The sequence below is a fragment of the Hippoglossus stenolepis genome, chromosome 6 (genome assembly GCF_022539355.2).
Source record: "Hippoglossus stenolepis isolate QCI-W04-F060 chromosome 6, HSTE1.2, whole genome shotgun sequence".
Taxonomy (NCBI): domain Eukaryota; kingdom Metazoa; phylum Chordata; class Actinopteri; order Pleuronectiformes; family Pleuronectidae; genus Hippoglossus; species Hippoglossus stenolepis.
The window spans coordinates 21,849,658-21,865,651 of NC_061488.1; the positions used below are offsets into that span (position 1 = coordinate 21,849,658).

Below are 15,994 nucleotides of genomic sequence, written 5' to 3' on the forward strand. Positions count from 1 at the left end.
AGAAATCGGCACTTGCATGTATTCTGCAGCACTTTGACAGTTTTTCTCTGTAAGGTTATCTTATCGCACTTGTAGGTTGCATACCTGACTGCAGCCATACAGGCAAGTTAGTTTATTTATAAAGAAAATAAAAATAAAATGATGGTATGATCTTGAAAAATAGTTGAAGGCACTTGTGAATAAAAAAAGTTTTCAGTCTGGATTTCAAAGCTGCAGTGGGTGGATCACTCCTAAGACCATCAGGCGGTCTGTTCCAGAGCCAGAGTTTATTTGTCAGATATGAGGTCACTTTAAAGAGAATTATAGAAGTAGACGTATGAATGTGATCAAGTGGTTTATAATCATTAGCAGTAACCTTTACCTTGGGTGCTAAAGGGGCCACAGTTTACGCAGAGGGGTCCAACATCCGTACACAAGTCCTGATTCAGTGCTGCACTTTTAGGTGGTTTCCTTTTTACTGTTAGCTCTACAGCTTTGAGCAAAGCCAGACATTATTGAATATATTTTTACAATTCTTCCTTGTTCAAGCACATTGAGGGAAAATAAAATGAAAATTCACAACAAATTAGGAGACTACTGACAGTGCCCCTCTGACCTGCCCCTGGATCCGACCCTGCCAATGAGGCTTTTACTGCTGAGCAGATGTTGGCCAGTATCTGACCAGCAAACACACACACACACACACACACACACACACACACACACACACACACACACACACACACACACACACACACACACACACACACACACACACACACACACACATTCATGTCTTCATCACTTCAGAGTGCATTACATTGACTAGTTTCATTTCCTGGAGACTTACTCCCCTGCACTGAATTTGCCCACTTTGTTTTATTTGTGTTTATGTCTTTCGGCCCCGTACTGCCGTACTCTCTCTTTACATTTAGGATCTTTCTGTCCAGACGTGGGTCACAAGTAAGACTCGACAGTGGCTCTTGCGTCACAGGAACACCTCAGGGTTTATGGGGGCCTTGCTACTGACATTTTTAATCCAAGAGCAGAGTTTTATAAAAGCAACAAAAACATTTTCCATCCAGTTTGAAGCGCTGAGTGGCTATTTGCTCATTTAACTTGCTTTCCTCATGTTTTATGGTTGTTACATTTCACTTTTTTGTTTTATTCTCTGTTTCTGCAGATGGAATCAGCACCTCTGAGAGCATCCTAAAGGCAGACAGACAGGACGTCATATTTCGTACAGTGGCAGGTAGGACTTTTAATCACCTGAAGAAATAAACTAAACACCAGCTCAATAAGCTGTTGGGCTGTGGGCAGGTGACATTTTGCATATGAGTGTTAAACTTGTTAGCCATTTTTGCTGAGACATTTTTGTGGAAAAATGCTGCCAGTCTACAGTCCAGCCCCCTAAGGACTACATCTTGTCCTCTTTAAGAATTTTTTTACAGCATACACACATATTACACACTTTTAGGTGACAGTGTTTTTTCCAGGGCAGCGTACGGAATGATCTAAGCTGTTTGACTCAGAGAGCTGCAGTGAAGCACAGAACAGGTGTTGGCCTAGTTGGAAAGAAGATCTAGGTCCGCAGTGTTTTTCATGTGTAGGTTTAAAAATCTGGTTTTGCTGCAGGCCATATACATAGTTGTCTGTCTGTGTGTTTAAAGAAATATAGGCCAACAAAACGTGTGTGAAAGCTAACTTTTATACGTGATATAAAGTGTTTTGTAACACATCAAGTTCTTGTATTTTAAAGTTATCTAACTGTAAGTTACTGTTACAAGAATGTTAAAATCCTACAAGAGGGCCAACACACAGGGTACAGTAGTAGGATTCACGTCATTGATTGTCTCTTTAACAAATGAGATCCACTTTTATAATATTGTTTCTGACGGGTAGACTGTGATGCAGGATGTGAACTTGAGTTAACCCAAACCCTATCTTTAGACAAATGTGATTGCAACTAAATGAGTGACTAAGATGGGCGTGACAGGATCTCTTTTATCAGAATAAACATGGTTTTTCCATCACGACAGCAGTAACTTTGCCCGGTTAGTTCTGCCTCGCACGGCAAACCGTTTTCTTTCTTCTTCGACCTGAGGTAAAAAAGTACTGGATACACTGCTCCACAAACCAGAAACAAGTCACCAGGCTGTTTCTTTGTGCCCTTAGATTAGCATTCTCCACTGTGAAGCATGCCTGTGTGATCACGCTGTGTAGGATTACAATGCATGATTCTCTGACTGGAAGCCTGCACTCACTGTGCCCGGCTGCGCAGACTGTTTGCAAACTGTGGACCAACTATGTGTCTTGTGTGTGTGTCTGTACGTGTGCATGTTCGTGCCTGTGGAAAAACCCAGTGAGGTCATGGCCACGGCCACAGGGTCTGATTACATGTGTGTTGTCCACAGGGCAACTGACACTGGCTCTGTCTCCTTTTGTCTTCCTCTTTAATCTCTCTCTATTTATCCCCATATAAACTCAGAGCGTATCACTTATGCTGATATATCTTCCTCTAGGTATTTTTTAAGTCAGCCTTAAACTCAATTGTTACATAAAAAAGTAGAAGTACTATCTACTGGAAGTCTATCAACAGGAATTCCATTACTTCTATAAATGTTAAATATATATTTTTATCTAATATGAGTAACAGACCTCATGACTTAACTCTGGTTTAATGTTCTTTTTTCTGCCACTAATCTTCCTCATTTCTTTATATGACTGTTTAACCTGGAGTAACCTGACCTCACTTTAACATTTAATCAAAAGGTGTAGTGTTCATTGGGTACAGAGGTAATATATCACCGAACAACACATTGGAGTGGCACAGCTTCTGCAGCCACGATACTATTTATTCAACAGTAAATTGTGCCCCAACCTGTATGTCCAGTGTGTGTAGCGCTTTTGTTCCTGAACAGTAGAAAGTCGTTAAATCTCAGCCGCTGGCCGGAAAAGATTGATTTTATTATTTGTTATGATCACCAACCAAATTATTAACCTCTGCTGATATATTAGGGTCATTTTGAAGGTTGGGGACAGTTAAAGCCAAACTGCCGAGCGGACACAAGCTGTGCAGTAGTTGTGGTAGTAATCCTAGTAATAGTAGACGCCACTTGAGGGGGCGGCTATTTTTTGACCTGCTGAACAAATGGCTTGATTGTCCTGCTTCTAGGTGCGTGAAATCACTTGATATGTTCGCACTAATGTTATTTTATACTCTCCAAGGGGCCCCATAGCACTGTGCATGTGTGTGTTGTTTGGTTTCGCTGTGATAGCCTGGATATGTTAATAGTATTTTAGTGAGAAGTGTGTGTGGTGTGGCCTGAGGTAACAGAGTCCTTAATGTTTTATTAGTGTGTCAAATCAGTTTGAGTTGCATTAACCCTCTAGCTAAAGGCTCCATGTTGTGGTCAGCTGTGTAGCTGGTCTCTGATCGCCCTCAAGCCACAGTCTGTATCCCCATCGAGAGTTCTGACTCTCTCTCCTCTCTCTCTCTTTACACACAGACGCAATCCCGTTGAAATTTACTGAAGTTGGTGGAGTTATTTTTCAAAAGATTTTGTTCCTGTGGCGTTTTTGGGAGGGAAAACCTTAAATTTTCACCTCAGCGTTTTTCCTTCTATCATAAAGCAACCTTTAGCAATTTTTTGCAAATTCTACTTTTGTGAAGGATCCCAGCATGGACTTAAGGCTCATAGGCTTGTGAAAACTGATACTGACGCCGTTGATGCTGAATATTTCTGCTTGTCTTCAATCAAATTTGGGGTTTTTCATTCTTTTAAACTGGTAGTACAGTGCCTGTTCTAAACCTGCCTGTTTGGAATGCCTTTTTGTAAACAATCGATGGTGCTGAGTGAAGTGGAAACTTTGCGTTAATCCTACCTGGTTTATCTGCTATGAAGTATTTATGTTTTTTATATAATGAAACTGAGTTTGATTCACTTCTGTTCATGAGTGTGGTATATATATATATAAGAGTTATTGGAGTGCTGTTGTTTTTCATAAATATACGTTTTATACAATCACAAGAAAAGCTCTGTAATTTAAGTTTTTACAAATCATTACAGCAACAAAAAAAATATTGTGCCTTTACTTTGAAGACAGATTGCTAAATAGGAAGTGATTCTATGAATATTGATGCCATGACAGAGATCAGCCTCCATGAATATCAGTGTCCGACATCGGGAAATAAAAAAATTAATGAATAAAAAAATCATCAAAATGAGATATCGCTTGTCCAAATTGAGGCAGATTTTACACTGCACTTCTTCAGGTTATTAACAGTTTATATACCAAGAAGACGAACGCGTTTCGAGATGTGTTCCACATACTGACAAGCGCTTTTGTAATTAGTAAGTAGATGTAAGCTTTAAATGTTAGAAGTCTTTCTGACCAAACCTTACTCATTCAGTTGTAGGAAAAGTTCTGGGGTCCCTTCATGAAAAGATTTTTATCTACAACAAACATCTGGCTAATAAAATGACAGTTTAACAGATGTATCTGTCAGGGATGCACATGAAGGATGACTGTCTGACATGTGATGTCTGATAAAGGGCTAGCGTTAGACACATATATCAGTGGAGCCTGAAGTTCTCCGAACCAGACTCCCTGCCGTACTTTGATATTGTCTGACCTAGAGCGCAGCCGAGAGTAATGGCTGGCTCACGTTCACTCTGCATCACGGGGGTGACTGACACTGACCTCAGATCAGATGGCCTGTTGTGATCGCACATGTAACAGTATCTACTTTTATCAGGATTGACTCCTGACTGTGGAGTGTGTGTGAGTGTGATGGATGGTCTGCAGTGAGGTTTACAGATCAAGGCTGATTCCAAAAACCATGTGTTTTGAAGTAGGAGTGAGACACAACGTGTGTGTTTGTTTTGTGTGTGTCAGTGTTTGTCTGTCTGTGGGTGTGGAATCAGACAGGTTTCTCGGATACAGCTTTTTGAGATGCGCAGGCAGAAGATGTCTGAAGACACACAAGAGAATAGCAGAGACTTAAAGTGTGAGGAATTAGGAGAGGCTGAAAATGTCACAAATGTGCTCTGAGGAATATGTCCAATATCACAAAGAGGACTTGTCAGTGTCTCTGTTTTACTGGCAAACTGATGGAAGTTCAAAAACCTAACAGTGAGCTGCCTGTGGCCTGAAACACTGTAAACCAGGTCACTTTCAGCACAGGGAATAAAGGAAGTCGTGTAGACTTAGTTATTTCTACAACAAGCTGCTGTCACATTACTTGTGACAGCAGCTTGTGACTAGTTTGTTTTTATACCAGATCGAAAATAGTAAAAACTACCTTTCACAATTTTCTCCTTTTAAACTTACTTAGAGTCATTAGAAGATTATTTTAAATCTTTCTATTTCTCATTTCTCCCATGTTTTCACACACACATTATTCAGTTAAGAATCAATGAGTATTTAGAGTTGAAATTTGAGAAACTGGGACTGGAAACTGGTATTATCCTCATGAAAGTCACTGAGTGGATTTATTACTAGTTATAACTTTGTAATAAATAAGAATAGTTGGGGTTGGTTAATATTATTTCATTCAACTAATAGATCTGAGCTCTAAAAAAGAGCTGTCAGCTGTTTTTCAGCTCGTGGCTTTGTAAAAAAAAAAATCATATGACATGTTACCGAGGTTGTCTCTGCTCTCTGGCTGCACACATCTTCAATTGTTTGTAAAGAGAAGAAACCTGTTTCTGTGTGCATGTCTCAGAGTTACAGAGTTTATTTGTGGTTGTCCATGTCTGCATATTGTTGGATTTCCTCCTGTGTGTGTGTGTGTGTGTGTGTTCATCCCTGACCAGAGTGTGGAGCATGTGCAGGAATGTTAATGTCTTCTTCCTTTGTTGTCCGTGCAGACAGCTGAGTGTGACTGTGCATATTCATGAGGCTGCCTTCCTGGAACATGTTAATGTTCACCGTGAAAAGAGAGCAGATATATATATATAAACAAGGTATGATGAAGAAACTGAATGGAAGCAAAAAGATTTGATAAAGCCACAGTGTTTACTTAGAAATGGAGAGGGGTGCGGTGGTGGAAAGTTGTATCAGAATAAACAATGAAGTGAGAGATCCTGTCAACCGATCCCATCTCAAATACACATCAGTTCAATAATGTTTTGGTATTTCCAGAGGAACTGAAGTTGTTTTTATTAAATGTTAGTTTCTCTTGCAGTCAGCCAGCTCAAGGTGCTGCAGTACAAAGTCTCCATGTGAAGAAATCATTAGTCCTGGACTGAAACATTGTGAAATCTGTATGAAACCCCCCAAAGATGAGTCGATTGAAAAGAGAAGATGCTTGTTCTTACTTACAGGACTGACCAAAGCTTATATATTATTTTTAAATGAACTGAATTTGAGTGAATTGGAAACACGATAACGTTGAATCGTTGACGACACGTTGCATTTCTTCATGCAGCGATGTCTTTTTCCTGACGTACGTTTAGACAGAAGTCTGTGTGTAGTTCTGCTGAGTTGGCAGCAGGCTAAAGTGAGGCTTCAGCAGGATAAGCAGATATCTACACTGTTCCTTATCAGCAGAAAAGCCTTTGCTGCAGATTGTCGAGGGTTTTTGATGTAGCTTCCAATCTCTCCGCTGCTACCACAGGCTATCAGAGTGTCAGTCGCCACTGTTTTCACGACCCGCTGTTTTCACTGCTGATAACCAATCATTCCATCCTCTGATATTGAAAAGCATGTGTGAAGTCTTAAGCAAGAGTCGTGTGCCAATCTGCTGTTGTTGGTCTGATCCGTCGTTGTGTGTTATGTCAGAAGTGTGAGTTTTGTGTGTGTGAGGATAGAGGTGGACTGATATTTGTGTGTCTGCGTGTGATGTGCGTCTGTGTCTTATAAAAGATAAAGGGGGAGATCCTGTTGAGTGAGCTGCCGTGTTGAGTGGCTTTATCTGTGTTGGGAAATGTGGAGAATGTGTTTGATGTGAAGGAGAGCAGGAGTGTGTGTGTGTGTGTGTGTGTGTGTGTGTGTGTGTGTGTGTGTGTGTGTGTGTGTGTGTGTGTGTGTGTGTGTGTGTGTGTGTGTGGAGAGACGAAAAGGAAAGCTCGGACAGATGTACAATAACTTCTTGACCTTTCTTCCCTGCGGTGGTTACAAAATAATTTGTTTTTATATCTGTGAGAGTGGAACCTGCAGATTTATGTCTGAAGACTCCCAGAAAAGGCTGACCGAGTGCAGAAATGGAAACCAAAAGTGTATTTGTTTTGGACATTTGCACTTGTAGCTGCTGCATGACCAGTGCTGCTGTTGGCCGCCGAGCAGCTGTATTGCAGCAGCTGCAGGAAACGGCGCTTTGCCAAAGGGTATCTACACAGTACTTGTTCCTGTCAGGTGTCCCACAAGTTCTCACATTCCTGATGGATGAAACATGCAGCGAAACGATTAGATACTAAAAGAGAGATTCATCCTGTTACACTTTTCCTCATAACCACACATGCAGGATACTTATTTACACTGTGTGTGAAGAGCATGGTATCTCAACTATTTCCAACTGATGACACTTGAGTTCATTCTTTAAAATGGGCCGAATGCCTTTCAGTCTCAGGACGCGTCTTTGTAACCGATCATGACCCCTGACCTCCCTGAGGAGGGCAGCGCGAGAGCAAATGAAAGAATTTACCCACAGGGAGCAGTAAAGCATCAAAGCAAGACTCCTCCATGTAAAGAATCTGGTTTTTAGTGTTAGCTTTTTGAAAGATTGAGATGGTGCATGCAACATGCAACATAATGAGAGACTTTGCCCTGACGTGTGTCATGAGTGGGATTGATTTACTGTCTGCGCTCTTTTCCTTGTCATAACAGGTGTCGCTGCTCATGCTACCAATGTCTATTTCAAAACAAACCAGAGGTAGAATGAATCACTGCTCTCCACACTACATGTTGTTCCCTGTAAATGGACAGGTTGAATCACAGCTGCAGACAATGATAAGCTCTTATCTATGGTATTGTTAACAGCAGAACACAGTATTGAGTATTAAGGGCAAGAGCTGTGACTCTCTTTGTCTGTGCTGCAGAAAGAGGACTCATTGTCATTTGTCAAACACGACCGCACACCTGGTGTCTCCTCTCTGACAGACAGAGGCATTCACATACAGCAACTTGTGTGTGTGTGTGTGTGTGTCTGTGTGTAATGAACGAGCTGTTCTAAAGTTTCCAGCTTCAGGCAAATTGCAACACCGCGTCAAACACAAGATGACAGGGACACATGGAATGTTTATGAAAGTGCTTGGTAAATGGGCATGTTGTTGGCACGCAGACCTGCTGAATCCTAAAGCACCTGTTTGGTTGAAGTGGTGCAGGATGTAATAGTTCCCTCAGATTCCTTTTCTATGATCTTGCAGGGTGTTCACATAACCCTCCGAGAAGAAGGAAAAGCAGCCACATTTATGAACCTGTAATTTTAGGAACGTCACATTTTTGCTTGTGATGCGGACGTGTCAAGTGTAATTATTGTCCAAAAGTCTGCTTCAATCAGAAACAGTCAGTCTGAAAGGAAATGCTTCTTTTCACTTTGCATCTCGGCATCAATTTTATATTTATTCATGTATTTTTTCTATTCATATAACTTCATCTTCAGAAGCTTCTGCTCTCACAAAACTAATTGCATGAACATTGTCTGTTAGGTAGAGGCATTCATGGAAAAGTGGGCTGATCGGTACAGACTGAAAAATCTCAACAATATGAGATGAACTGCCATTAAACGTTGTACAGATATTCGTGGTGTCCAGAGGATGAACCCTCACAGTTTTTCTTACGTGTGCAAGTAGTGGATGCATTGACATGTAATATGGTTACACTCATCTTTATGATGAATTGGAGCACATTAAGATATTCCTGTCGTGCCGTAATCTGTTAAAATGTTCATTTGATCCAGAACCCGTTCCCTTCAGCCTCATAAAGGGTTTGTGTTTACTGCAAGTTCACAAGTTAGCATGTTGGCATGCTAACACAAAATAAGATGTGGAAATGGTAAAAAAAATTGAGTATGAGGATCAATATTGTGAGCGTTGCTTTCATCAAAAATTCAGAAAAATCGATATAGATTTGCTGATGTTGCATAAAAATTGTGATTGCAACAAGTTCCTTTTTGAGAAAACAATACAATATTCATAATTAAGTTACATACAGCAAGTATTTATCCAGTTTTAAGCCCACATCCTCTGTAATAGGATCTCTCAAACAGGTAAACGTAAATGTGAAGTAATTAGCAATCAAAGTGTGAAGAAAGCAGAAAAGCTCTTCCATGCCTGAAGCCCTTCTCTATTGAACATTACAAATGAGATTAAATGCATGCTTGGATATTAAAGCGTGGATTTCTTTCCTGTTCGTGATGAGAACTAAAAGAATCCACCTTCCTTTCAAAGAGGTCTCACATGAAGGCCCGTAGCCAAAGAATTAAAAGTCATGTGGATGATTTAGGTGCTGCTGGTGTCCTCACTTAACCCTCTGTAGATCTGAGCACCAGCAGCATGTTCTCACTGAAGAGGGTCGCCCTGATCAAGCTAACCTTGTAATACACACACAGCAGAGGGTACTTGTTGACAACTAGACACACTACATATACACTTGAACACTCGAGTGTGCACCAACCAAGCAACATCATAAATATAGAAATAGTTTGGCGACAGTTGTAGGCAGGCAGGCCTACACATACGCACACACATACGCACACACACGCACACGCACGCACGCACGCACACACACACACACACACACACACACACACACACACACACACACACACACACACACACACACACACACACACACACACACACACGCACACACACAAGCCAGCGTCTGGCCAGCTGCTTTTAGTTTTGAATGGGAGTGACAGCTGTGGATTCCTCAGGATGAAGGAGGGAGAGAAAGAGAGATAGAAGTGTACGAAAGAGGGCGATAAGTTTGAGAGGGAATGAGTGTGTGTCCGTGAGAAGTGCAAAGAAAGACACGGACAAGGAGAATAAAAAGAGGTGTGGTGTGTCAAGAGAGAGAACATGAATGATTTATTTCTTATTTCTTCCTGAACCAGATTTAAAAAATCAGGCTTTAATTCTTTACATGTAATAAAACTGACAACAAAGGTAATTAAACTGAAAGGAAAAGAGTGATTAGACTTCAAGAAGACTGTGTCGTTATACATTTGGCACCATAACTTTACTTTTCTTTAAAAACATACATTGACTGATTTGAGAGTGGTTTAAGAGGCTGACCAAGCATGTAAAACACACACAGCCCCCACACACACACACACGCACATGATTCTAACTGTCAGCATCAGACTATTCATAGAGATCCTGTGTTACACAAGACCAATTTAGCAACTCTGTAGATTTTCTTAGTGAATACACCTTACCCTGCAATTTACTCTGTATGAGGAAAAATCACTTCTTATGCCGATAAATATATTTTCATAAAACAGTGAAATTAGAAAGACTATAAGAAACATAATATATAAACAGTAGCTTTCAATGTAGCTGCCCTAGATGACAAATATCTGAAGGTCTTTCCGGGGAACTTACTTTGGTTCTGATGACTTTTCACAATTTCATATAAAGAAACAGATCATTGTTTGTAACTATTAGGGACGAGCTGGATCTCAACACAGTCCTGTGGCTGAAGACAAAAGCAATACAAACAGCATCAGACACTAAATCAGACTTATTCAGACAGAGGATCTGGAAAGTGACAGATGTCACATTTCTGCATGAAGGTTGACTGACAGGTAATATCTGCTGGAACGCACCTCTACGCCTTCCAAACATGTAAAGTGATCCAGCGTTGCAAAAGCACTAACCGTCTGCTGAGTCACGCTGGGAAATGGTGTCCAAGACTTTTCTCTTACAGGCCATTAGGAACTGATTGTAACTGAGCCTATAGATTGAATTTCAGAGATTAGTACAGCAGAAAACAACTATTAGAAAAAGTCACTCTCCCTCTGGGTTGTAATGCAGGCTGCTATTTGTTTTAATATAAACTATATAGCCTTTAATATACTGTGTGTCTGCATCCTGAAGTATGTTTTGGAAAGAAAAGGGAAACTCCTCACATGTAAAAGCAGCTTTCAAGGAATATTTGGAAATTTTGGGAAATTGATTTGAAACTGATAAGGTTGGAGTCAGTTTCCTCTTGCTTCTAAGCTAAGCCAAGCAAACTCATTCTACTTACAAGAACAATGCATATAGTTCCTCCAAGTTCGTCAAGGTAATACTTGTAAGTTTTGTTCATTAAGTTCCACAAACAACTGAAAAAAAGGAAAGCCCGTTTTCCTGGCTTGTCAATCCCTGTGCCACCTGGTAGTTCTCCATGTTCCTGTAATGGGTGTTTTTGTGAGCGTGTTGCCTTCAGGGCCAGTCTTAGTCATTAATCTGAGTCCTATATCAAAGCACTCAACTTTTCTCTAAAGCCGAATGTGAGAAAGAGAGTGAGCCTAAGTCTAACTGACTGCCAGTGTTCCAGTGGGACACTTTACTGCCATAGGGCTCAAGGGCACTGCGGCAGCAGCTTCACATCGACAGCAGGGGGAGGAGAGGGGAGGAAATGGGAGTCTAAACTGAGCTCTTGCACAGGAAACCACCCCGGTTCTTTCATTGTTGTGTTTTTATAGACTCAACTTCCTGCTGGCCCGACCGCCCCCGTTACCACGGTTACAGTGCCTGTTGTATATGGGATGGATTGCAAGGATTCCTCAGTGGCAAGAGTTGACGAGCGTAAAGTGTCAAAGTGTGACACTTTAAAAAATGAGAGTGTAACAGGAGTTGAAATGTTGTTGAGCAACAGGCCCGTTGTGTGTTCAGGCCTGTGAAGATGTATATACTTCCTATAGTGTTATTAAAGGTCTTATGTATCATTACTTCATTTCTTTCTTAGAAAAAACATTTCCTTAGCCTGAACATTTATGTTTCCAGGCTGATTTCAAATACATTATGTCTTAAATCATTCTGTCTGACATGCCTTTCCTACCTGCGTTTAAAGGGGGTTCTCCAAAAAGTCTTTTTCTGTCTGGAGTCTGCAGATACTCTGCCAAATGCCCTTTTGCACCCAAGCAAGGTGCTATTGTGTGAATGAAATGGTGAAATCAACAGGTTGGCGTCAGACAGCTGTCAACAAACAGAGGCCGAGATAGCAAGAGGGAGGGAGGAGAAGAAAGAGAAGGAGTTAAAGAAAAAGAGGATGTGGCCGACAGTAAAAGATGACTGGAGGGGAGTGGAGTTCTCTGTCTAATTATAGATCCTGCTGTTAGCTGGCTGATGCAGAAGTGCTACTGGGGTTTTCACATAGCCGGATATTTACAAGACAAACACGGGTATGTGCCTTTTACTTTATTTACGGTTCACGCCTTTGTGTCTGTGTTTGTGTGTGGGAGCAGTTTGTCGCTGCCGTGAACATTTATATCTCCATAATCTGTTCCTTCAAACTTTCTCACATCTGAACTGAGAACTGGAAACCTGCTGTTTGTCAGTGTGACATACGTCTGCCTCGTCAGTCCAGTGTGCAAGAGAGAGGCAGGAACACACACACACACACACACAGATTTTCTTCCTTGTTCCATTATACTCTTCCCGAGCTTCTATTACTACACTCAAGACATACCTGTATAGTGTGTATGTGTGTGTCTGTGAGAGAGCGAGAACTTGCTGTCCTATAACAGACAGTGGTCCTGGATGTTTATGGAAACTCAGTGAGGACTTAGGAAACTGGACCCGCGCTGCATTATACATCAACCTTCCTCTGTTACAGACATGCGCACACACACACACACACACACAAACACACACACACACAGAGGACATAACATTGACTTACATAGATTTCCTTGAGACTTACTCTGACCTTAACGTTAGCTGCTACTTGCCGAACCCTAACCTTCAACCTTAACCTAAACAGGTCTTCATCTTTACATTCATCTTTACATCATGGTGACTTGTTTTTTGTTGCCTTAAGGAAGACAAGTCACCATAATGTGACTGTGTAAGCAGATTTAGGTCCTCACCGCACACACACACACACACACACACACACACACACACACACACACACAGTCGCCTCAGTCTTACATGTATGTATAAATGCACACACACTAAAAATACAAACACAAATGTACAAATCCATGGTAACATCTCAACTGCTCTCAAACTTTCCCTCACCCACATTGCTCATCAGGATACAGACGATGACTTGACGTGCACCTTTAATATGAATGAGAACATTGAGTGTGGGAGTGGAGGCCACTGACATTGCTCTGTGTGTTATTGCCCAGTAACTGTGTCTGTTTTGGGATTGCTGCTATTTTGAGTTCGTTTAGCATCCTGTTTGTTCCTTTTAGGCCGCAGCCATATATCCTACGTGTTAATGGAGCGTCTGACTTGTGTGTGTGATCTATCTGCAGCAGCACGATTCAATCAAATGGACAACATTGACAAATTGACTCAAATTGTCCAAATAAATGTTGAAGAAAATGAAATTGTACATTTCCAGGTACAGTAAATTCCATGATCACTTTCAATCATGTTCTAAATCAACTCTGTGCAAATGCGTTGTATTGTTAAACTTTCTAATCGAACCCCTGCGTCATTTCTATAGAATACGGTTTAAAATGCACTTTCAGCATAACGTTCAGAATCTGGTTGACTAAATAAGGAAGTGATGAATACCAAGATTTCAACAGTGCCCAACTCTCAAATGTAGTATTCTCAACGATAGCCTTAACCTCGGCTCTGCCTGAATTACAATAATCAGTGCTGTAAGAATTATTTAATCTACTGCTAAAAAATAATCTCCAAAAATAGAAGAATTCGCTGTTAAATCAGTACAAATAGAATGGTTAAACTAAAAAAGGAATTTCAAGAAGTCACTTTAACATAAAATTATAACCTGCTTCTTTCTTTTCTGACTCGTCAGAAATCATGAGATAATCATCAAAAAAGTCAATAGTGTTAAATAATCTTACTCAGGTTTGACAAAGAAACAAAAGAAAAACAACGGAAAAGTCTTAGCCATTGATATACTCATGTAATTTGCAATTTGTCAGGCATTGTTCTAAGTGTGTGATTGTTTTTGAATTCGCACTAATAGGAAACAAATTGCACTTGGATCTTTTTATTGCGTCGCCCACAGAAAGAACCTTTTCATTACGAGCATCACAGACACCCTGAGGTAGTGACATCTTTAGTCACCGAAAGTAGCCGCTGCCTGTAAAAGGTGTTGTGTGATTGAGACACACTCACGCACACGGTACAGTCAAAACAGAGGGAGGCTGTGCAGCTATATCTGGACGTGTAACAAGACACAAAGTGGTGGCGTCTGCTCGGACGGTTGTTGACTTTGCACAGCTTGAGTGCCTGTCACTAGTGGTACAGTGCAGGCTGTCAGCTCGTCCTCAGTGTGCAGAGAGTGACGAGGCTCATCTGCAGGTTGTTGCAGACTCGCCGTCCTTGTCCCTACTTTTTTTTTTATTTCACCTTTCTGTTTTTCTGTCGTGGGGCTTTTTGTCTTCCCAGCTTTCTATCTGTGAGAGGGTATGGAGGGACTGAGGGACAGAGGAAGAAAACTTAAAGAGAGAGAAGGGGAGGGAGAAAGAAAACGAGCGACATTTGTATATCCTTGTCTTACCTGTAGAACCAGTCCCTACTTAGCAGAACACATGTTCACAGTAATAGAATGGAAAGGGGAGGAATGAGTGGGAGGGAATTAACCAAATGCCAGATTGGAGGATGGACTGTCTATCGCTCTGCCTGTCAGTCAGTCACCTGCACGTACACACACACACACACACACACACACACACACTCAAGAACACAATCCTCATCTAAATCATCTTTTTGATAAATGCTACTCTCCCAACGGTCTCTAACCAGACAGACTGTATCGTACTGTGTCGTTGGTGATTTACATGACAGACTGACACACACACACACACACACACACAGATACACATACAGACACACACTGGTTAGATAACATTGTAATAGCACTGAGCAGCTTCCCCATCAGAAATACTCCAGCAAATATTGCACAGTCTCACCTTTAAACTCTGTTCTGAGGTTATTAAAGGTTATTTTATTTATATAGCACCTAATATCAGTTATCTCTGGGCACATCTCGTCCAAAGTCTTGACAATATGGTGTAGGCATCACTTTGTTTGAGTAAAGAAGTCTGCAATGTCATCCAGCACTGCAAAATATAACTCATGTTGTCTTCTTCATGCATCCTGTCCGGTGACTGCATCTTTTCATGTTCATCCTTCTACACACATGGGTGCATCATTTAATCAGACTCCACTAACAGTAAGGCCTATGGAGAGACAGTTACAAAATGCAATTACATTGTTTGGCAGACAAGTTTCAGCCACAAATAGGATCAAACATCTGTTTGACATAATGCAAATTGTCCGTCTATTATCTTTATTGCTCATCCTGAGAGCGGTTGAGGGGGTGGGGCAATCCTGGTATGTCTTGGTCAGGTCACTGGTCCATCACAGGGCCGACACACAGAGACAAGCAACCACTCACACTCACATCCATGCAAAGTCAGAGTATCCAGTTAACCTGCAGGTCTTTGGACTGTGGGAGGAAGCTGAAGTGCCCAGACACAGGTAGAACATAAAAACTGTAAAACAACTGCACCAACTCTGACTCCTTTAAAGAACAACCAAAAATTAAAGATAACATATACAATTCTTCAGTAAAACGTTTAAAAAGGACAAGACCTTTGGTGAAAAGTTCGTTGTTGACTTGTGCACATTATCCAAAAATGTTTCCAGCAATGTTCAAACCCAGAGAAATCTTATTTTATTCAAGGTAATGGAATGTTTCATTTTGTGTTATATCCACCTTACCTGAAAAACACTATGCTAGCTAGTTAGCCAGTCGGCTGCTTATTCCTTTCATTGTTTGTATGGTTCACAAATTGATAATTGCTATTCACTGCGTCACATGAATACAACTTTAATACACCACATCATCCGTGAACAGGATTTGTGCTGGT

At 41.0% G+C, this 15,994-nt stretch overlaps 1 protein-coding gene across 3 annotated transcripts in view; it reads left to right on the forward strand.

Annotated features, from left to right (window-relative positions):
* The window catches only part of hdac7a (histone deacetylase 7a), a 60,556-nt gene that overhangs the window by 16,933 nt on the left and 27,629 nt on the right, over positions 1 to 15,994 (forward strand). For 2 of the 3 annotated variants that reach the window (XM_035158310.2, XM_035158311.2), the window contains exon 2: positions 1,163 to 1,231. In XM_035158310.2, the coding sequence (XP_035014201.2) occupies positions 1,163 to 1,231 (69 nt within the window). Of the gene's footprint in view, positions 1 to 1,162; positions 1,232 to 11,855; positions 12,314 to 15,994 lie in introns of those variants that run through there. The other variant, XM_035158312.2, reaches the window with a different exon arrangement.